The sequence below is a fragment of the Belonocnema kinseyi genome, chromosome 3 (genome assembly GCF_010883055.1).
Source record: "Belonocnema kinseyi isolate 2016_QV_RU_SX_M_011 chromosome 3, B_treatae_v1, whole genome shotgun sequence".
Taxonomy (NCBI): domain Eukaryota; kingdom Metazoa; phylum Arthropoda; class Insecta; order Hymenoptera; family Cynipidae; genus Belonocnema; species Belonocnema kinseyi.
Genome location: NC_046659.1, coordinates 27,912,418 through 27,937,011, shown reverse-complemented (window position 1 = coordinate 27,937,011; position 24,594 = coordinate 27,912,418). Strand labels below are relative to the sequence as shown.

At 34.7% G+C, this 24,594-nt stretch overlaps 1 protein-coding gene across 8 annotated transcripts in view; it reads left to right on the top strand.

Moving 5' to 3' along the window:
* Positions 1-24,483, top strand: part of LOC117169269 (nuclear transcription factor Y subunit alpha) — a 170,645-nt gene extending 146,162 nt beyond the window's left edge. For 6 of the 8 annotated variants that reach the window (XM_033355555.1, XM_033355558.1, XM_033355554.1 and 3 more), the window contains one exon: positions 10,790-11,298. In XM_033355555.1, the coding sequence (XP_033211446.1) occupies positions 10,790-10,820 (31 nt within the window). In that variant the 3' untranslated portion in view covers positions 10,821-11,298. Of the gene's footprint in view, positions 1-10,789; positions 11,299-14,713; positions 14,814-24,370 lie in introns of those variants that run through there. The other 2 variants (XM_033355560.1, XM_033355559.1) reach the window with 2 other exon arrangements.
* Positions 24,484-24,594: the final 111 nt, after the last annotated feature.

Below are 24,594 nucleotides of genomic sequence, written 5' to 3'. Positions count from 1 at the left end.
TGCAGTATCAATCATTATTCACATTTCAACCCTGCATTTGAATTGATAATGACAACGTATCAGTCGACACTTTTTTTCTTTTCATTCTACTCAGTTGTGTCCGCTAATCACACTTACAGGGCTGATTTCACTAACTCTTATCAAATACATGGTTAGCTAATCATGATGATTTTTTAATCGGGGCTTTAATCACGATTCAATGGTAGTCAGGGTTGCGAAGTGACGCGCCACTCCAGGGTTTCTACGTAAAATATATCTAAATGAAGTGATCTACCTAGAGAACTGTAGAAAACCGGATCCCAAACCTTAATTAATTTTAGAATTCTTGTTGTTAAATAAATAAATGGTTAAAATGATGAGAAAGAATATTTCTACGAGGATTCAAAATATCAAATAGAAAGCTCTAAGTTTTGAGCGAGTGAAAGAACAATTTAACAATATAGGCCAAATTTTATCTAATTGCCTATTTTGCGATAAGCTATTGACGAACAGTGGTTATGAAAGCCTTCTAGGTCATAGCTGCCACCCCTATTCATCTTGCTTTATTTTTCAAAATTTAGAATTATTGCTGCATGACCGGTAAACAAATATCCACTGTCCACACGCAGATGTTATTTACTTATGTCAGACAATCATGTAAAAAACTTCGGACGTAAATAACCTGGTAAATTACTGTAAAAAACCAAGTAATTCACCTGGAGTAAATTACGTACCCAACTCTGATGGTAGTCTATTCCACCTGATTCCACCATGGTCATTTTAATTCTGGTTAGCTCATGGACATAGGAAAGACGGGACTAGGCATACCATCCTAATTTGATCGAGCGGGGTTGAATCCACGGGAGGGGGGGAATTCCATGAGTGGGGAGAGCCGCCATCTTACGATGTGCCATTTGATTATGCGCACGAGCATTTTTGCCGACAAACTGTGCATGAAAATATAAAAATGCGGGCGCTTCCATGTTTGTCGCGGGACATCAAAAGGTGACGGATCTCCCCCCTCATTGCATCACCCCCGTAGTGGCATGCCTAGTCCCTTGTTTCCTATGTCCATGGATTAGCTAATCAAACCACCTTGATCAAGAAGTTACCGGAATAAACACCGTGTGGCGCTCTCAGTAACCCAATTCGACTTTTTTTGTGAGTTGCCACACCTGTCAGCAAGATTCCTTCCAAAATTCAACATCCGAGCTGAACGTTTCTGAAAGTGACGCAGTGTTGCATACATATGTTTTGGTTTGTTTCGATTTCTGCAATGGAGTTAAGGTTGCAATAAAGAATGTCGCCTGATGTCTGGATTGCGTTTCATACTCATAAACCCACGTCTCGTCTCCAGTAATGATGCATTTTATGAATGCTGAGTCGGATTCAACCTTGGAAATCATGTCTTTGGCGACATAGACGCGGTCCCTTTTTAGTATGAAGTTCAGGTCTTTCGGCACTATCTTTTCTGCAACACGGCGAAAACCAAATCATTAACTATAATATCTTGAACGAATCCATAAGCAATGTTCAAGTCATTTGTCAGTTATTTGATTCTTAATTTACGGTTTTCGGCCAACATTTGTTTCAATTTATCCACGTTCTCGTCGTTTTTCGATGTCGACGGCCTGCCACTGCGTTCATCATCTTTGACGGACTCACGACTAAGTGTAAAGCGTTCGTGCCACTGATAAAGAGCCGTTTTTTTTAGCATCATTGCCGAAACTCTTTTCCAACATTTCCAAGGTCTTTGCACCAATAATCCGTCTTAAAGCATAATTTAATATACACTCGTTATTGCAAATTTAACTCCATTGAAGAAATCGAAACAAAAACAGATGTACTCAATACTGCGTTACTTTCACAAATGTCAAGCTAGGATGCTGAAATTTGGAGGCAATATTACTGACAGGTGTGACAACTTACAAAAAGAAGAAAGTCGTATCCGGTTACTGAGGGCGCCACACGGTCGTGATTCCGCGAATTTTTTGATCAAGGTGGTATAACCTTTTCGTTGTAACTCTGGCATTCTCTTGTAACAGCGTTTTTAATTGGCCGCTAAAAGAAGGCCGTTTAAGTTTCTTGCGCGCGCACGATACAACCTGATAACGACATTAACCAACTCATGCAAAACCTAGCAGAATTATTTTCTGTCTTGAAGTGAAATAATTTTGTTTGAATGTAATATATTAAAATAATGTTACAAACTGTCATCACTATTTCAGTTCGAAAAGCAGAAATTTAAATTATAAATGAACGCATAGATAGGGAAACTTGGGAGGCGCTTATAAGAAACAAAGATATAGAGGGCGTATGGACTAAGTTCCGGGATATCATTGTTAGATGTGCGATCGAAGTGTGGGGTACCGCGGTTGTACGAAGAATGTCTGGCGATGTATGGTGGAGTGATGAAATTTAGGCTGCCCAAAAAGAACAGAAAATAACGTACAGGAGAACTTTGAACAGTGCAAGTCTCAGCGATCAGGAAAGAAATAGACGTAAAAATGGTTACAGGCACAAAAAGAGGATACTCAAACGACTAGTTAAGGAAAGTAAAGATAAAATTAGAGCAGAGAAAGAGAAGAAAACACAAAACGACTTTGAAGGAAGCAAGAAACTGCTTTATAAAAAAATAAAGGGAAATAAAAGTTGAGAATTTGTCAGCGTGAGAAATAGTCCTATCATAAAAAAGAGGTTGCGATTATATCTCGAAATCTGAAACTACAGTATCTCTTCACCTATTGGTTGAATTTAAACTCGCCGTCTATTCTTTAGAATCGAGATCAAAATCAAGATTAGCGGAATCTATTATGAAGCCAATACATGCGCACTGAAATCCGATCTGGAATTATTTTTAGGCATTATTTGAAGCCAAGGCATTTCCACCGAAGTGCGCTCTAGCCCTGATCCTGATTAAGTTATATAACCGACGATATGGTTATAAGAATGAGTTTGTGGGGGGGGGGGGTCAGGCTATAAGGCAGATGTTGACTGTGCAAGCAAGTAAGCATTTACGGCGTTGTGTCGGCTATTTACGTTTTCCCGTTACCGATTGAGAGGAGCTCCTCGTGCCAGTCACGCTCAGTCTATGAGTTCTTACGTTCATGGCAGATTTCCTAGTGATCCGTTTGGCGGCGGTAAATGCTAGGGATGCAACTCGAATCTGGAGTTTGAATTGTACAATTTTGACTTGCATTTTATTCAAAGCTAGCTCTAAGGCATCAAGGTACGTTCGAGGGATCTGTTTACATAATGGATTTTAACATTCATAGCGATCGCGCCGAATTCGAGTGGAGCTCATATATGTTTTTTCAAACATTTATATAATCTTCAAACATTGTAATTATTTTAAAAACTTTCATAAATTGCTATTTTTTAAAGAATACGTTTAATTTATTATGTTGATTTGTAAATTTACAAGAAACATTAATTATCTAAACAATTTTAATTTAAAAATTAAGACTAAGAATGTGTATTCGATGAATCTTTTCTATGTTGCTTTGTAAATCTACAAGAAGCAATTTCTTTACGAATATAACTAAGAACTTTCATAGAAAATTCAGGATTTGGCTATTTTTAAACCAATAGGGTCAGTTTTTTTTTCAAATTTAACTAAGAAAGTCAACAAAGAATGTATTTCCAATCACTTTTTACTATGACACTTTGCAAATTTACACTAATTATTTTTTATTAAAATAAATTTCATGAACAAATTCTGAACTTAACTGTTTTTTAGAATTTGAACTATTTGAACATTTTAAACAAATTAGTTTTTAGAAGGAAATGTCTGCACTGTATATTTAATATGAATTAGAAAAGAAATTAAAAGTGGATAATGGTAAAAACTTTCATTTCCATTAGTTTCGGTAATTTTTTCTTTTTATTAATTTCTTCCCGTAATTTCATAATAGTCTGTATGGATTTAAGTACAATTAACTTACAATGCAGTTACAAACGAGTTTATTCAAATTACTCGCAGTTGTCTAAAAATTTGGCCAGATGGGAGGAAAACTGCAGAACACCATATCTCGAGCTTAGCCGGCTTTTCGAAATTCGAGTACGCAACCCGGTCGTACGCCGTAGAAAATAACCCATCCAAGTGATAGGGGCGCTGGAAATTGCTTGAAATTTGGACTCTTCTCGTGTCGAGATCATTTACCATGTATTTTCATGAAAATTTGTATAACGTACCTACATTTCAATGTTTTTTTCAAACTTGGTAAAATGCTATATGATGCTGACCGGATCCTAGACAGTTTAACCTATTATTTTAGGGGACTATTCGGAGATGAAACTGTAGAACACCACAACTGCGATGTAGAGCACGATGCGTTAGAAAACTCAATTGAGAACGTCTGTGCCACTGAGGTCAGGGATATGATTAAGAACTTGAAAAACGATAAAGTTGTCGGGGTAGATAGTATTAAAGCTGAACTGCTTAATTACGGTGGCGAGTACATGTCACATAGACTGTGCGAATTGATAAATTTATGTATCGAGAGGGAGCAAGTCCCAGATGATTGCAAAAAAGCGATTATCATACCAATATACAAAAGACAGGGAGTTAAAAGCGACTGCAATTTTTTGCAGAGAAATGTGGGCAAAGTTTTAGGACAGAACATTATAGATACTTCTTACTTAAATACATCCGGTTATTAATAGCGATGATGTGGGTAGCGAAATCCCAGAAAAACTGCAGCACCTTGAAAGAAATTTTGGTCATGCTTTACTAGGGTTCAGGCATGTAGAACCAACACTAAGGCATTTTCATTCCAAAATGAATATCACAAATGACAGCAAGGTTTTACCTACGTATTTGAACGTAACACAAACTGCGTTAGAGGTTCAAACTCTTGTATCCTGTGCAGCTATGGCTGCCATTAGAACGTTGGGCCGCAGAACTAGGCCTGCAAATGTAGTTCTTGCCCCAGCAAGGGATCGAGATCCACCATGAAAGATCAGGTTGGATATGTATGTCAGCAAAGTAAGTTGCAAATTAGGTCGATAACTCAATATAAAAAAAAAGAACCAGAAAGTTTATAAACCATGTTACTAAAATCGTCCACTTTCAGACAGATGAAAGAAGGTTCCATAGTGAACTGAGTGGAAAGCAAAATAACCAGAAAGACACCGAAGTCTCTCAATTGGAAGATATGACTAACTACGGGTCGGGTGTTTGGGGGAAAATGAACAGATGCAATTTACAACACTGCGTCAAACTGGAGAAAGCAAGGGCGAGCAATAACATTGAAATGGAGCTGACAAACATCACAACTTTAGATGTTTCAGTAGTATTAAAAAGGTCAAGTAACTGGAAAGCTCCAGGTCCAGACATGGTGCACAACTTCTGGTACAAATACCTGACGAGTGTGCATCATGCGTTGGAAAAGTGCTTTCAAAAGGTCATTAAACATCCAGATGTGATTCCAGGCTTTATGCTCTGGGGTACTACGTATATGTTATCTAAAAAAACAGGCGCTCAAAATGCGTCTGAATTTCGACTGATAGCCTGTCTTTAAACTATTTATAAATGTCTTACAGATATCATTGCAGATAAGGTACATTCTCATTGCGACGAGAATGACATCCTTACAGAGGAACAAAAAGGATGTTCTAAAAACTCGCTAGGCTGTAAAGATCTCGTCACTATAGACGCTGTTGCTATGACTCAAGCTCGTAAGCATCAAAGAAACTTACACATGGCATACATTTACTACAAGCAAGCGTTTCCTTCCGTGCCGCATAACTAGTTCCTTAAAGTTTTAAAACTTTACCAAATCTGCCCACACATTATTGACTTTCTAAGTCATGCGATTATGCTCTGGGCTACAAGAAACAAGTATTTTGATAATGGACAATCAAGGGTAACTAGATCAATACGCATTACGACGGGTATATTTCAAGGAGACTCCTTCAGTGCACTATGGTTCTGTTTAGCGTTGAATCCATTAACCAAAACACTAAACAGCATGTCTTATGGGTTCAGAATTCATGATAATGAGGATGGTCATCAAGTGACCCATCTTCTTTACATGGATGACCTGAAGCTGTACGCTAGTTCAGGCCAGAAACTGCAGCAAGTGATTGATGTCACAAAGCAGTTTTCCAATAATTTCTGCATGGAGTTCGGACTAGATAAATGCAGAACAGTGCATTTAATCAGAGGGGAATTAGGGACCGCAAACACGTGTTACATCAAGGTGTGGTTGAGCGGTGCCAGTTATGTAGAGATACCAAGAAATTCATCTAGCACATTATTGATAGCTATCGCTTAATGGCTCAGGGAGAATATTACGCACATACATAATGGTGTAGTAGGCATTATACATCGACAACTTGCCCTAAACCTACGGCTCATAAAAAGAATGGATGCCTTTCTATAGATACATTCAATGTCCGTTTTAAAAGGCGAAGATTACATCTTATATTGGGATGTTACTATCCAAACGGATCACTACATCCGAGCCGATCGGTCTGACGTCGTGATGCGAGAAAAAAGATGGAAGAATCTACATAATCGATATTGCTTGTCCACTTAACCGAAATTTGTAGTTAACCTATACAACCAAGATCCACAAGTATAGCGGATGAAGCCGTGAAGTAAAGAACATATGGAGGAATGTAAACCATGCATCTATTCATCCCATCGTGATTTTGGCTACAGGCAATGTGCACGCAAGATGCACTGTACATCTTGAACATTTAGGAATCAGGAGGGCATTGGCAGCAGCTCAGAAGACGGTTTTATCAAACACCTGTCGCATTGTAAGAAACTTTCTTGACCATCATGAAGCAAGCGACTAAAAACCTGTGTATGGACAGATGGTAGCTCTATGAAAGAATTCAGAGGTGGCTGTTTTCACATCTGACGCTCGCGGCCGCTCGTAATTGTATACCTACAACATCAGCGCAGGAGGTTTCAAGCATCGTATTGGATTAACTTAGAACATGCTAATCTCATCAGTCACTTGACTTAATTCGAGGAAAAAATTAAACTGATTTCTATACAAAATGCTACATGGGGTTTTTTAGAGTCACTGATATCAAATCTGCGCTCAAAATTTCAAAATTCAAAACGGCGAATCCAATATAAAGGATCACAATTAAAAAATTAAATCGATTAGAGCAATGGCATTAACGGCAAATAATAATATAATATACCCATTCTCTTACATATGCATTGACAATCCTTTGTAGACAAATGGAAGAGGACGACTCAACTACTTGGGATCAGATAAGTGCGGAAATCAGCATCAGTGGAAATACTTACTATAGTTCATAAATATTTCATAGCAGAAGTTATTACTAAAATCAATGTGCAAAACGTTTTCAAACTGTATGATCGTCAAGAACAATATTGGTTTAAATCTGTTAACTGACATTTTTTCCGACATTGATTTTTTTTTATTTTCTGGAAACATTTTTTATATGCAGTTAATATCCCGCAAGCAAAACGGCAAATTTCCTTTTAATTTTTTTATGATTTTCGAAAATCGCGTTTTGGTATCTAGAGCAAAGGTCCGCGGTCTAACCCTGTTAACTGCTTATGACATCTTATGGAAAATCCGTGCTTTTTCACAACGGCTCAGTTTACTCGTAGAATAGGCCAGTGAGACACATGTAAGTGTGTGTGCAGTTAAGTGTATGTGTGAGCGACGCATCTCGATTACAATTTTTGCAATAAACTGTTTTAAATTTTTACAAGCACATCTGTGTTCGGCTTGCGATTCCAAACATTTTGAAATATAAAACTTGCGGATGGGAAACGTGGGAATGGGCGAGGGTCACTAAGTCATGATACAGATGTTTATAGAAGCGAATATACGAATTTTTACTGTGTAACTTGGAATATATGATACGTATTTTTTCATGTTTTCAAGTATCTTTGTATGCTGTATGTTATGCTGATGTTTATGTACCTCCATTTTTTTGGTCAATATATTATTTACGTTACTGCTAGAAGTTACCTAATAATTTATTATCCTTTCAGAAATATATTATGAGTTAGGGACTGTATAAATAGCCTTTGTGTTTCCTAAAACTGAAAAATCTAAGAAATGGAATTTTCTCGTTATAATTTAGCATTAAGTAATTTAAAAAGTGCTTTAAATAATTGTATAATGTTGTTAAATACCTTAGAAGGAATATTATACCATAAATCATTCGTAATGTGTTTCAAAACTACTGGGGTGTAGAGACACTCCACCTTGTGGTAAATCAGACTCTGTTTCACCTTGTTGTGTGAGGGTTAAGAAAGTTATAAAAAGTGCAAGATAGTTAATTCCTAGGAAAAATTGTTTTAAAAGTTATACTTAATTTTATTTGATATCAATTAAATCTGTCAGAATACTGTTATATTTTTTAAATCCATTTATGAAGACCTGATTTTATATCAATATCGATAAGTTCTTTTAGAATTGTTCACTTATTCCAAAATTTCATTTTTCCCAGAATGGCGGTCATTTTTTAATAATTTTTTTTTTGACCTATTTGAAGCTGTCAAAAATCAGCAAAAGAAAATTTGTCAAAAATGAATTATCGAAAACTCGCTAAGCGTCTTCTATCAAATTAAACAAAAAAAAATTTGCGCGATCCGTATAGATCTCCCGCAATCTTGCACTCCAGTTTGAAAAATTCAACTTTTGGGGAAACACTTTTAAAGTTTCAGAACATTACAACATGTGAATCATGAGACATACGTTTAGTTGGCAATGCCTGGTGTGGAGAGTTCGCCTTCCTGGTCAAGGAGAAATTCACGATGAAATTTACGAGCTTTTCACGAAAAACATCGCGACCTGGAAAACCATTCACATTCCAATATCGTCTGCATGTTTGACATGGTATAACTCTCGAACGAGAGAGAATTCTGCCAAACTCTTTTAGAGGCTCATTTCTAAGACCCTTTGGATTAGAAAAATTTACAAAAAAAAACGATAATCGGTTTTTTGAAACCAACAAGGTATAAGACAGCCGGCTGAATGTCTGAAACCTCTAAATGTCTACGACAAATGCCCATATATATTTGTATATTGTAATTATAATTATATGATTGTTATTCCACTACTCTCTCAGCAAAATTCGTAAAATAAAAGAGGTAACTTACTTTTTCTTGCTTGCTGCATAAGTTTTGGCAAAGAAATTATGTAGGAAATGGAAAAACTTTACTTTATTCTGATACTACCATATTTCAATAACGGAAATTTCTATAAGTCATAAATGAATTATTTTTATCTGACGTCCACGCTAACTGAACCTTGAGATATCCGTTGAAGTCGCCACCCCGAATGTATAAAATAAAATTGAAGGATTTTGAAGTATTTAAAATTTAAACTGTAAAATCTTCAAAAATTTAGCTTTAAAAATCTAAAAGTCCTATGAAATTCTAAGGCAATTTGCAACGCTTCTAATTTAAAACTATTTGACTTCAAATTTTTTAATTTTTTTATGTCAGGCGTTTTTAACTTGAAATAGTACTATTTGGAAAAAATCTAATTTTTTTGCCTCGCCGTAAACTAAAGGGTGCATTTAATGTTAATAATTTCCCTATTTTCATGAAGAATCACCCTACTTCATCTTCGTCCTTTCTTAAAAATTATTTTGCTTTGTGAAATCTCCCGTTATTTGCAGATTATGTGAGATACGGTGCATTTGGAATAGAAGTAGATTTCGAAAAAAGTCAATTTAAACATATTCAAGCAAGTATAAACTTATGTTTATTTGATTAAATGTGTTTCTTTACCCTACCGAAAGAAATCTCTGAGTTTTCTTTAGCGAAATAGCTTGGCCTATTTGAGTCTATAAACAAAGTCGATTTGAAACAAAATAGTCTCGGAGATAGTTTGAGAGATTTGGGTCCTTTTCAAGATTCTTTTAGTGGTCGTTTCAAGAGTGGTGCGACGGTAATATAATGTTCCTTTTGTATTCTTCAAGTACCGGGCGGGCAGAGTTATTTACAGTAGTTGGTCGTGGCGAATCCGCTCTCCCTTTTTAAATTTCTCTTCAAATTATTAACACTTTCTTTTAATTGATGAATTTTCTCATTATACTTATTTATAATTATAACTTATATACTGATATACAATTTTCTACTTGAATTAAAAAATGTTGTCTTTTTTGGCGTATCTCATTCCATTTACGAGAAACGTTCTTTCAATTCCAATTTTAAGCATTAAAAAAAAAGTTAGATATCTCAAGTCATCGAAAACCATAGATTCCGAATTATTATGTTTTAAACTGTTAACTATGAAATTAAAAAAAATCTACTTATAAATTTGAATCCGAAAGCTTAACAAAAGACCCTTGAGTGTCGGCTGCTCTAATGAGATAGCCTCTCTGCTTGATATTTATGATCGTATTCTTATTTCAATTTCGGAAAGGATATTTTAAAGCCTTCAGACCATTTAAACGAGCTTCCTGGACTTTTAAAAATATCTACCTGAGTGCCTTCGGAGAATTTCTTTGAGATTCTTTGACCTAAAGAATTTTTAGTATATACTCAAACATTCTTTTCGGTAGGGCATACTCAAAAAAACAAAAAAAAACAAGTTGAACCAGTAAATTGACTTTGTCTGAAACCTACTGCTTTGCCAGATGTACCATCTGTCCTCGGCCTGTACCCAAGTTGCTTTCATACTTCACATTTTTTTTATTTAAACAAAAAAATAGAAATCACAAGCGGATTCAAAGAAAATTGAATGTCGCAAAATTCCTGTAAAAATTAGGAGACATGTAATGATATTTTCCTACAGTTACTATCAAAACAATATAACAGCATTGTAATTAATTTTTTCTCTTCGCATTTTTTCAGAATGCAACGCCGCAGTCCTTGCCAAACATAATCGCACATGGAGACATAATAACGACGGATTTCTGAGTAAAATTGAAAAGTGAGTGATGTATACGACTTTACATAAAATGTTGATTTACTCTTGCAACAAAGATTTGTTTTTAAATCTACGGTTGCAAGCAACTTGACAAACATCACTAGGGCATTGACTCATCGAACATGTATATAAACATAATTCTTTTAAGCAATCGCTTCTATTTCCACATTTCACTTATTCTTACATTTTCAGTTTTTGATTTTGTTCAGAAAAAAATTGGAAGCAACTTAATATTAAAGAAAATCGGGTATAATTCAATGGATCGACTATAATCTAATACATACAGTCAATCCTAATGTAAGGATAGCGATTTTAGATTGTAACCGAAATTTCGTATATGTTGAAAACCCCTTACAAATTTATATACAGTAGACCCTACGACACTTCTCGTTTCACGATTTCTTCTTCATTCACTTGCTCTCACTCCTTGTCTTATCTCACGCACACGCATACGTGGCCGGCTACGCTTACTGCGCAGTGATCCCAACATTGGCATGTTCAGCTACTGCGCTTGCCCGGCGCCGCGACCCTCATTGTTCGTTTTTAGCGCGTGATTCGAACCGGCATAATTAACAATTATTGAAATCAAAATAAATTATGATTGTAAATTGTTCATTAATAAGTGGGATGATGGTCGTGGGGGCTAAAGCTAGGCTTTGGACCCACTCCGTCGGCTTGCGGGTTCGATTCCCGCCTCGCACTATGGAAGACCCTCAGCGGCCCATGCGATGAACACTAGCCTAGCAAGGAGTTGTTCATCTCCGAAGAGTCGTGGGACCGGTACCTCTAGAGAAAAAGGTTTTTCTCTAAGTACTTTAAGCTGTTGCTCTTGGTGGTTCGGAACCCACCTTAAACTGTAGGTCTCCCTTCCACCACCAAGTAAGTGTGTGGGGGTTGTGTAAAGGAATAAAGAAGAAAATACAAGACAAATGTAAACCCTTAGGGGACACATTAGAAGCTTCCATTCCAGTTAAATTGTTCATTAATATCAGAAATAACGTAATTTATTGAGTAAGGTTAGAAAAAATTTTCAATGCGCATGTTTGGTAAACAATAGCACATTTTGTTTCAATTTAAAATATGAATTTATATTTCATTGACAAAGTTTTTTGGAGAACAAAGATGTTTATTTAACGAGCCATATGTATAGCGAAGTATTGATACAAATAACCGCATTTGATAGTACCAATAGACACTGGCTGTATTTTTATTATTAGCTATGATGATTTTCGTTCCTTTTTTCTCATTATGAACATCATTATTTGACTTCTCTGAATAAAAAATAACTGTTCTGAGCTGAAAACGTTATTTTCAGATATTTAACTAGTATTATTGTTTCTTGCACTGGCAATGTTTACATAAAATTATGTGAATATTTATACATATTATATTAAATGTTAGAAATATATTTATTTAAAAATTCGTAGGTGAAATAAAATGTCGTCTTTGGAACAAAAAAAAACCTTAATTATAAAAAATGTACGAGTTATTATCTTTCTCTCACCTTAAATCACAATTTGTGTAATTTCTGATATAAATGTGCAATTTATCATAAGTATATATTTTTATTCGAATAATTGTTAAGTCTCTTTGGTTTTAATTGCGCGCTAATAGCGACCAATGAGGGCCGCTGCACCGGGCAAGCATAGTAGCTAAACATGCTAAGGTTGGGATCACTGCTACTGCGCCGAATGCGGCTTGACACAGGAGAGATGATTATCTGATACTTCCTGTTCGCTTCCCCTACAGCCCCGAAAACGAGAAGTGTCGTAGTGGCTACTGTACTACAAATCAGTTGCTTTATTTAAGACGCTGATTTATAATTTATTTTAATCTACACGCTGGGTATTATTATCAATTTAATTATATAGCTCTAGACTTCTAAGTTTAAGTTACTCTACATAGACCATTGTCAAATAATTGATTCTGTAGGTACAACTTGAATTCAAGTACAAGAATTTGATATAGTTTTACGTAAAGCGGTACGTGTGTTAGCTTTCTGCTGATTTTCATTTATGTCATCAAGTTTACTCATTACTGCTACAACTGAATGAAAAAATTCGTGAATGCGGCTATTTGTATAAAGTTAATAGTGTGAAAGCGAAATATGAATGTTTTGTATATAATTGATTATCAATAGTGAAATTAGGAATACTATCTTTGATTATAAATTTGGAATAAAATATGGATATAAGATTTTGATGTGAAAAATCCTCTTTATCGTTGTTTATTTGAAGTAAAAACTGTATATTACGTTTCGAAAATTTAGTTTGTGGACGTGATGTCAAATACAAGGAAAGTAGATTCAAATGGAAAAAAGTATATAACTATATTATATAGATAGTAGACTTTTTAAATTCTGATCTTTGATACGACTAAATTTCCCGCTTCATTCCATTTTCTTCGTGTATTTAATGCAGTATATGCTTGTATATAGATGAGTATGGACCAAAGTTCAAAAATATATTTATCATGTCTGAAGTTGCTTGAAAATGTCGATAAATGACATGTAAATTAATGTTTAGACATTACAGTTAATTTACTGTGATTAACTAAAATCTGAAAGCCTGTGTTTAGTCAGTAGGGATGAGCAGGAAAGATTCTTTTTTTATGATATCAGTTGATAACGTGTTAAGAAATTAGCAGTTGTCGTTTAGGAAAATATATTTCGGCTTACACTATAATGTATTTTTGTCTTAGATTTATTTATTACAATCCTTCCGTCCACTTTATAAAGACATAAAAAATTATACACAAGATGTTGTGAATCTGGCAGAAGTATGACTTAATTTTATCATTCGATTCAGAAACGGATTTTTTTAAAATACGTTTGAGATCAAGGGAATTTTCTGGCCATTGCATCAAAAGAAGATTTTATTTTCACAGCTTTTGAATTCTTAATTTGCAATGGTTCTAAAAACCAAATTACACCGAACATATTTTCCTGCATTTTACGTTCTCCAAAAGCTTCTATAAAAATGTAGAAATAACCATAATTTTTATTTGAAATTTACGTTAATTTTAATAAGCGTACTTTTTAAAAATTATTAATTCAGTTGTACATAGTAATCAGAAATGTGTGGGAAAGGTGTACCAGCCGGTTAATCCTAACGAAAGAATTTTTTTTTAATTATTAATTCAATTATATATAGTAATCAGGAATGTGCGGAAAAGGTGTGAACGTCGTAAAAGTGTTCATAATAAATTAGCAATATTAACAGAAGCTCCGGCTATCATACTGCATATTTTGAAACTAGTCAAACTCACAGTGGGATAAATCAGGATTTTAAGCTTAAAAAATCTCTACATATTTCAGTTAAAAAATGCAACGTCAGATTCCTTTAAATTCCATTGTATATTTAATGGAATCTAATGTTGCATCTTAGAATAAATTAAGCTTAACGACGAATCTCGGAATTTTGGCTACCAAAGTTTGAATTGCACGAGTAAATATTTTTTATGAATACTCAGCAATTACGTAATGTAATATAATTTTTCTCAATTTAAAAAAATGTAAATTTTTCTAAAAGAAAACAAACTTCTACTTTGATGCTATGTATTTTATGGCTTATTCATTAAAATAATTTGAGTGCGCACGGAGATACTTTTTGCTGGAAAAAATGACTAAAATAGGTTGCAATGGCTCAATGAAGGCGATCATTTGTGTATTTTAAGGGCATGTGATACTTCATGTGTGGGGACGTCCGGTAGCATGTTCGCAAATTTGTATTTGGGGACATGTTGCATAGTGAAAATTGCAGCTATATTTTAATCTAATTAAATGGAAGTAACTAATTAAATGGAGTTTATGATGCAGTAATAATAATTTATATTTGTTTCGATTGTAGGCAATAACTATATTGAAACATAAAGAAACGCGAGAAAAACAACAAACTTGACCTCCAAATGCATTACACGGATTTCAGGGAAATTCATTTTCGCGATACCAGACGAAAAATTGGCTACTGTAAGTTAATATATTTTTATAACAACTAAATTTTTTTTTCTAATCTGAAGATAATATAATTATATATCATCTGTCGAAAATAATAAACTTTCGAACTTAGCAATTTGGTCCAAATTCCTGATTTACGAGAATAATTTACATAAAGTAACTAAATGTGTAACTCTTCTAACTAAACGTTTTACCTAATCCAAGCGTACACTTACTTTGAGTTTAATATATTCTCTATTCACTCGTTCGCCTCAAGAATTTTTTTTCCGTGTATATATTCTACTTAAAAATCATGTTTGTTGCAGATTTATTAAAATAATTGTTAGAATCATAATAAAATAATAATTATATAAAAATAAATAAATTTTTTCAAATAAAAAGGTATAGTTTGTGCACAGTGGTAAACTGTGTTCGAAAGGTGGTCGTGCGTGTATCAAAAAGCTAGACAATGAAGCCAAAAGTGTCCAATTGGCGGCGTGACCTTACTAAGCCTATTTATTGCCGCGTAAAGTTTACAATTTCAAAATAATTATATTAAATACGCCGAATTAAGTGTTTCTTGTCAAATAGGATTTATTAGCGTTACTACCGAGATCAGTCCACTGTGCAGTCCACTATGACTGAGTTGAAATCTGGCAACATTGTGATCATGTCGCCAGTGACATGAATCAACGGCTGACTGAGATCTACTTTGATCGCGCCTCGCGATGGTGCCACATTGCGATAGTCAACGTTCACAAGCGCAAGTTTCGTGATAAATTATTTCTTTTATGTATATGCAGTAAAGAGCTCAAAAACGCCATCTCTCATAAGACGCAATGTTAAATATGACGAAATTAAAAATAACTTATTTATAAAGGACCCTAGGCTTCTGATATTGTAACTGAGTACTTTTGGTGATTGTATTTAGATATCGTGAAAAATTGGTTGAAATGTTAATGAAAATTCTTGTAGCGATGGTACCTCCTTAAGAGTAGTTGAAGAGTAATTTGGTGATTAATGAAACAGAAGTGAAGTGAACGTTTGAGTTGCATTTGTGAATTGTGAAGAAGTAGAGAAATAATTATGTGTTTATGTTGAAACACCATGAACATTAATAACTCATCACTTTAATTATGATTCATTGTTAAACAATTGTCTTCGTTCTTTGTTATTTATATTTGGGCCTTCCAGCAAAAGGTTTATTTTCAATAAATACAGTTTAGCTTGCCGACGCCGAAAACGGCACAATCTTGCCGGTGCCGGCACCGGAGCAATTTTGCTGTCGCCGGCAACGGAACACTATTGTCGGTGCTGGCAACATTGCTCGTTGCCGGCTTCTTTTCCGCCGGGTGTGAAGTTCCGAAAAGCGTGTAGTGATTTATTTTTCATTCACTGCTTACGAATATGGTCATGACATTTGGAGAACAAAAAACATTTTGAAATCAAATCTTCAAGAAAAATTACGTTACTCACGTACTGATACTGGTGTATTACGATGCGTTTATTATGAACAATGGACATGGAAATACCTGAAAACATAATTTCCAAAGTATAGTAAGGAATTGAAACTTAAATGTTATTTTGTCAAATTTTAGCTTTTTACTCTATCAATGGAACGTTATATGTATATTAGGGTGGTCCAAAAGACGCTTCTTGAGCTACACGGGAAAATTTGGAATTTTCAGAAAATTGAACTCATGTTCCAGGGTTTCACGGAAACATGCCGAATTTTTGGCTGATTTCGAATTGCGGCGCGGTCAGGAAAACACAGCGGGTGGTGTCTTCCCCTCCATGCTACTACCTTCTCCGCTTCTCGTCGTTCGCCGTAGAACGATCAACTCACATTTACCATGAATTTTCCTTCACACTTTACCCAGAATTAGGACTGGCAGCAAAATGTAAAAAAAAAATTTTTATTTAGGCGTGTTTAAAAATTGATGGGAAATATGTATTGTCAACAATATAATACTAAAATATAAATAAACTCATCTAATTAATTGATCAGCTAGAGTTATTACATAATAATCATGAAATATTATTTAACCAAATATTATCTCAATAAAGCGAAATAAATATTCAAATTAGCTACATATTTCCCTCTTATACATTTCAGCTATTTATTTCACTTTAAACTAAACTTAACTTTTTACTGAAACTTGGTAAAATATTAATTTATAAACGAACTGGTAAAACTTGCGTGAAACCTGACGACCGAACTCAAACCGATTTATGAATCCGACTTGGAATGTCAAAATTGCATCGATAAGAAATTGTTCTTTTTCGATGATTTCTTTTCTCTTTGTTTCTGCACTTCTCGTTTTGATGTAGACTTCGATCTGCATTTCTTTACAAATTTTGATTAAATTGAAAAAGTTCGGATGCATACAACTACGCGCACAACAAACGGTTGTGAAGCGTATCATTCAAAATTAAATGCTGAATTTTACACGCCTAATCCGAACATTTTCAATTTAATCAATATTTTTAAAGAAATGCAGAACGAAGTATACATCAAAATGAGGAGTGCAGCAACAAAGAGAGAAGAAATCATCGAAAAAGAACAATTTCTTGTGGATGCAATTTTGACATTCCAAGTCGGATTCATAAATCGGTTTGAGTTCGTTCGTCAGGTTTCACGCAAGTTTTTACCAGTTCTTTTATAAATTCATATTTTACCAAGTTTCAGTAAAAAGTTAAGTTTAGTTTAAAGTGAAATAAATAGCTGAAATGTATGAGAGGGATATATGTAGTTAATTTCAATATTTATTTCGCTTCATTGAGATAATATTTGGTAAAATAATATTTCATTATTATTATGTATGAACTCTAACTGAGAAATAAATTAGATTAGCTTATTTATATTCTAGTAATCTATGCTGCCAGTCTATGTATATTCTAGTATTTTATCTGTGAGTCCTAAGCCTGGGTAAAGTGTGAAAGAAAATATATGGGAAATGTGAGTTGAAAGTTCTACGGCGAACGAAGGGAAGCAGAGAAGGTAGTCGCATGGAGGGGGAAGGCAGCGCCCGCTGTGTTTTCTGACCGCGCCACAACTCGACATCAGCCAAATTTTGTAGGGGTTGAAGAGGAGTTTCTACGAAATAAAACCATACTAATAACTTTTCTTTCCAACCCACCCCACCCTCCCGCAGCATCCCAAATATGACCATAATCTTATTTTCTGATTGAAATTAAATATTTGATCAATGTTTGAAGTAGTAAATTTTTCTAAAAACCTTTTTTTTTTTAATAAGTTTACTTCTTAATTATTTAATAATTTTAATGATTGTTTAAATTATTATGTTTTATTTATTTTCAAACTTTCGAAAAATTCAAACACAGAGGTCCACTTTTTAAAAAAATGTTATCCTATGATACTTTTTGTTGAATTGCTACATAATTTTGATATATTTCTTGTATTGTTTAACAAATTTCTATTTCTTTAAACAATAAATTGTTATCCTATGATACTGTTTGTTGAATTACTACATAATTTTGATATATTTCTTGTAATGTTTAACAAATTACTATTTCTTTAAACAATTTTTATTGGTTTAAGCAGTTAGTTTCTGATAACTAAAAAAATAAATAAAATAGAACAAATACTTTTAATACTTTTTAATTTCACAAGAAAGCTGATATCACTGGCTCAATTTTTAGAAATTCTAAAAATAAACAATAAATAAATGCTTAAATGAATACATAATGTTTTTAAAAAAATTTATTGATCCAAACAATGAAAAACAATTAGATTTCAATTAGAAAATACCATTCTTTTTTTACATTTTTGGAAAATAAATAATTGCTGAAATAATCTACATTTGTTAAAACAATTCGAAATTTTTTAAAAAGTCATTGTAAATATTAAAATTGTCCATTAGTAATTATTTGTATGAACAGGACGAGGGAATTTGCTAAAAAGTTACAATAATACGTAAAAATGTAGTTTTTTTTTATTTTACGGTCATATTTGGGGTGCTGCGGCGATGATGAGGATCGGTTGGAAAGAAAAGTTATTAGTATGGTCTTATTTCATAGATACTCCTCTTCAATCTCTACAAAATTTGGCACGTTTCCATGAAACCCTGGAACATGAGTTAAATTTTTTAAAAATTCACAATTTTCCCGTGTAGCTCAAGAAGCGTTTTTTTGAACACCCTAATATACATACAACGTTCCATTGATAGCGAAAATTTAACATAGATAAACTTTTATTTTTCGGCATGCTGGCCTTACTAAATTCACTTGCTTACACTTCCATTTTCTACAGAATTTTCATAGAACTATCTCTCAAAAATTAACATCCATCCACACCTTATAACTATATAATCCGCTCGCTTCTATAGCCTAACCTTCCTCGCTGCCCCACCCCTTGCACGCATGTCGCTCTTTTCTCGCTATGCTACACTGTTAAAAATAATATTAAATTTAATATACCTATGTGTGTTAAAATTAATATATGAAGTATTTGAAATCGCCATTAAGAGTACGTATATTAAATTCCATATAAATTCATATTAATCACTTACAAGAAAAATCATATAATTTCATTTTTCACAAATTTAAAATAAGTTTAGCTGTAATTTTCGATTCTAAATAATAAAACATGATACATTCTTTCTGTTAATAAAAGATAAAATTGGATTACAAGTCGAAAAATTCAATTAAGCAAATAAATAACAGACTTAACCTACAATTAATTGTATTGCCCTTAAATTTTGACCATTTAGAGCAAAATTAGGAAAAATTTTACTCGTACATTGCAGTTTCATGATAAATAACAACTGAGTCTACGAATTCTAGATTATTAATTTCATTGAGAATATTTGACAAGATTTGAAGAAATGAAAGCAGGTTGAGTTTTCACGCACATTGCTATACTGACCTGTATATTAAATTTAATACATATGTATATTAAATTCACTATACCAATGTATGTTAAATTTCAGTAGCGGTAATGCATATTTGCTTCATACACATTTATATTAAACCTCATACAGATTTTTCTAACAGTGTAGTTCCATGTCCGTTGTTTATAATGAATGCAACGAAATGCACCAGTATCAGAACGTTAGTACTTTTTTTTTGAAGATTTGACCTCGAAATATTTTTTGTTCTTCAAATTTCATGACCATATTCGTAAGCAGTGAATAAAAAATACATCACTACACGCTTCTCGGAACTTCACACCCAGCTGAAAAAAGCCGGCAACGACAAGATTGTTCCGTTGCCAGCGCTGTCAAAATTGCTCCGTTGCTGGTACAGTCAAGATTGTACCGTTGCTGAAACCGGCAAGATTGTTCCATAGCCAGCACCGGCAGGCTAAACTGTATTTATTGAAAATAAACTTTTCGCTAAAAGGCCCAAAAAGAAACAACAAACAACGAAGACAATTGTTTAACAATGAATCAGAATTAGAGTTATGAGGTAAATATCGTTTATGTAGGAGTATTGACTTTCAAAACCACAACCTACTCATCCATAACTGTCAGAGACAATAATAGTACTTCTCATCTCGAAAACAATTTTTTCATCCTGAAAACGTGTAATTATAAAGAAAAATTATTGTCACACCCCGAGCATTTAGCTTACATACTATCTAGTTGTCCAACACACGCGGGAACGACCTACATTCATAGGCACAATGCGGCACTAAGAGTGCTTTATTACCATCTCTGCCACCCCTGCGGCATTCACCTTGGTATCGCTCCTCTAAATGCTCCTAGGGAAATTGAGTCAATTGTCGAGAATGGGAAGTGCCGCATATACTGGAACTTTATATTCTCGACAATTGTTTCTGTTGCTCACTTGAGGCCTGACATGGTTCTTTTTGACTTCGAGAAGCGAACCATGTTTGTTATCGAAGTTTCGGCACCAGCTGACAAAAACATCATAACCAAGGAGACTGAAAAGAAAGAGAAGTATCGAGACCTTATAAGGGAGTTGCAACGATTGTACCCGGAATATTCTGTTAAATTGATCGTCCTTATCATCGGCGCTCTTGGAGGTGCCAAGCTTTCATTTGCTAATGGTCTAAAAAGCATCCCTGCGTGCGAACAATATGCTAGAACACTTGCGGGAAAAATGCAGAAGGCGTTTGTCCTTGGGTCGCTCCGTGTTCTTAGGGTGCACGAGGCTTTTGCTGGATCGTCGTATTGATTCCTTTACAGACTGTAACCACCTAACTCACGGTCGTGAGACGTGGTTGTGGCTGAAATTTTACCGCGATTTCGTTGGAAGCGGGTGCAATTTTCCAGATTAGCACCCGCTCCCGGCGAAATCCTGCGGTTGTCCTTATGACAAATTTTTAATTATATATATATATAAAATAGTAATAATATCCATATTATATACACCTGAAAAACACAACCTTAAAATCTACTCATGCATGAAATTCAGAATAACGCGAAACATCAAAATCGCCAATTTCTTTAATTTCTTTCTAATGCGGATCGAGATATAAATAGAAGACCACCGAAGTCTTGCGAAACTTTCAGATCGGCAACACAGATATCTTTGTGGTAACCATGGACATAGGAACAAGGGACTCGACATGCCGTTGCGGGGGTGATGCAATGAGGGGGGAGGTCCGCCAGCTTTCGATGTCCCGCGACAAACATGGCAGCGCCCACATGTTTATATTTTCATGCACAGTTTGTCGGCAAAAATGCTCGTGCGCATAATCAAATGGCAGATCGTAAGATGGCGGCTCTCCCCACTCATGGAATTCTCCCCCCTCCCGTGGATTTAACCCCGCTCGTCCAAGTTAGGATGACATGCCTAGTCCCGTGTTTCCTATGCCCATAGTGGTAACTAATTGAGCAGAAACTTAATTGGTACATCATTTCAGAAATTGCTAATTTTCGTCATTTACCGACGAGCAACTTGCGCCTTTCAAGTACCTCTTAGGTAATCCGCCAAGAAGGCGCAGATATCAGCGCATGTTTTTGACATTCTCTTATTCCATTATCTCGGCAATCTCCCACCTCATCTCTGCTTTCACATCTCTCGGTAAACCAGTAGCTGAAAAGGCGGGACTGGGTTGATTTTAAACTGAAGACAGTGGTGTCATGGTTTATTTACGCGCCTGCTTACTGGTCGCCAGCCAGCCGAAAAGTCATAAAAATGAAAGAGATCGAGAGCGGGAAGTTAAAAGAAAAGTACTCTCTATCTCTTTCACTCTTATTATTTTTCTGCTGGCTGACGGCCAGTCGACAGTCGTGTAAATACACCATCAGAACGCGGATATCTCTAGTATGCACAGTACGCTGGGGGCGGCACCTATTCCAGTAGCCAGTGGGAAGTTGGCGGGAACCTTTAAATGCGGAAATGTGCATTTTATTATTTTTCAGGAGAATTACAATAAGGAAAATAAAATGATGATGCTTGACAAATGAAAAATATTTTATTTAACCGATATGCAATAGTACTTTTTATTAATCATAAGTATTTGACGATGATTTGACTATTGTAAATTCGACACGGCGAGTAGATTGTTTTTTTTTACAGCAGACAACACACCACATATTTTAGCGGTATAATTATCTATCAGAGATTTGTTTCGTGATTACTATCAAAATTTAATGTATTAATTATTGTTTATAATAGTTTTCAGCCGCGAAAAATTAATTCGAATTCTGCTGAAAAATAATAAAGGGCTTCTATCAGCATTTAAAAATTACTACCAAATTCCCATTGGCTACTCGCTAGTGAGCGGACCAATCAGCTGTTCTCACTGAAAGGCTCCTGGCTTCCAATGAAGTGGTGGGAGCCAGTGAAATTTCTCCTTATTCTGCGATAAACGGGACCCATTTATTTTAGAAGCCTTGAAATAAACGGGTTTTTACTGTATATCAAGCAGTTTTTATTATTTCCGCATGAGACATGTTCAGAGACAAATTTACAGGAATCTCCAAATTTACATGTTTATAGGTTAAAAAAATGTTAACAATCGAATTCCATTTCAGTCGGCGAGATATGTATTCTTTGTTCACAAAACAATTCTGATCGATTACGTTTTTTTTAGACCCTTCTTTGACTAAACTTTAATCACATTCGAATCGTTTCGCTGTACTCATTCCAATCGTTCTCGTTATCACGTTTCGAGGTTTTTAATCATTCAAATGATATGTGACGTGCGCCGAAGAAAGGGGGTTTACTCTAAAACATCGAAATCGATGTTTTTACATCTTTCGAAATTTTTGATTTGCTCTTTTTAATCAAACCATCGAAACAATTTTCCGAGCATTTTTATTGCTAATAATTAAGTTATTAGGTACCCGAGAAATCTGGTTTTCGCTTGAGAGCTCGACATCCCGTGAAACACCTCCCTCCACTCACCACTACATCTCCGCGTCTCATCTATACCACGTCCGTGTAACGCGGTGACAGCATCGCTATATGCGTGATAATGGTTTTGGCAGGTGGAGGGGGAAGATATCGTGAGTCTTCCCTCTCTCCTAAAAGTCGCATCTATCAGGACGACCGTGACCGCTCGTCCTGGAAAATCTTAATTTTCAGAGTAAGCCCCTTTTCTTCGGCGCACGTCACATATATTCAAATATACGATAGAAAACCAATGGAAACGTTTACATTATAATCAATTCAAACCTTCTTACCATACATTCCTGCTTCATTCGGTATGATCATGATCTCACTATATAAAGCTTCTTACCGCTTAATGCTTTTATTCTTTCCATGAACAATTTCTTTTCTTCCCAACAACTTATTCTCTCCATCGTATTTTATTTTCGACTTCCGCGTCTAATTATTTTTTAAAGAACGCATGTACCTCTATTTTTTGTCAGTGACACATTTGTATGCTCCTTATCAGTACATTGTTCAAATGTTTCTCCCTCATTTTTCTCGTATGATTCAAATCTTTTTGTAAATAACAAAAAGTCTTTTTTGTTTCTGTACTCCTAATTTTTCTTAATAATTGACTTCCGATTCAATTTCATTCAATTTCTTTCCTTACTTTATTTTTTATCTTTAATACTTTTTCTTTAACAGACTCTTCTATAGTCTGGCTATTATTTTTGGTGCCTATGGTGGAGTTCACTTCATCTAATCTGTCGCTTAAATTTGTTTTATATTTTTCCAATTCTTTTCTTTAATTCATCAATTCTTCATTTAGCTGGCTTAGCTCTTTTTTGCGGTACTCCTTTTCTTTCTCTAATTGTAATCTTATTAAGCGTTTTTTGTCCATATTTTGTTTCCTAAAACTTATTCTAGATATATTGAACAGCTGTTTTCCAATTCAAATTCTAACACTAAGTCTGGGATGTCGAAATTGTCTACTGGTTTGTTTTCTACCACCCAGTCAATGCAAACCTCAACCTCAAAAACCCGAAAACTAAATGCATCTCTCGCGACAAAGCTTTTGATTAAGAAGTACCTTTTCAATCCCTACCCATGTGGCACACGAGCCTCAATACGAACAAAAGCCTCATCTTATTGTATGTATGTTTAATAGTGTCTGTTATTTGCTGTAATATGTGGTTACATATTTAAGTTATGCTTATATTTAGTTTTTATAAATTAATATTTTGTCCCCTTTTTCAAACAGTTTTTCCTTCTCCATCGTACCAACTCAGTACCAACTCAGAAACCTTCGTGGGCTCATGCACAGCTTTGGTAAAGATCATCACATGATCAAATGCATAGTTTACGATTCTATAAAGGACATACAAAGCTTGGCACCTCCAAGAGCGCCGATGATAAGGACGATCAGTTTAACAGAATATTTCGGGTACAATCGTTGCAACTCCCTTATAAGGTCTCGATACCTCT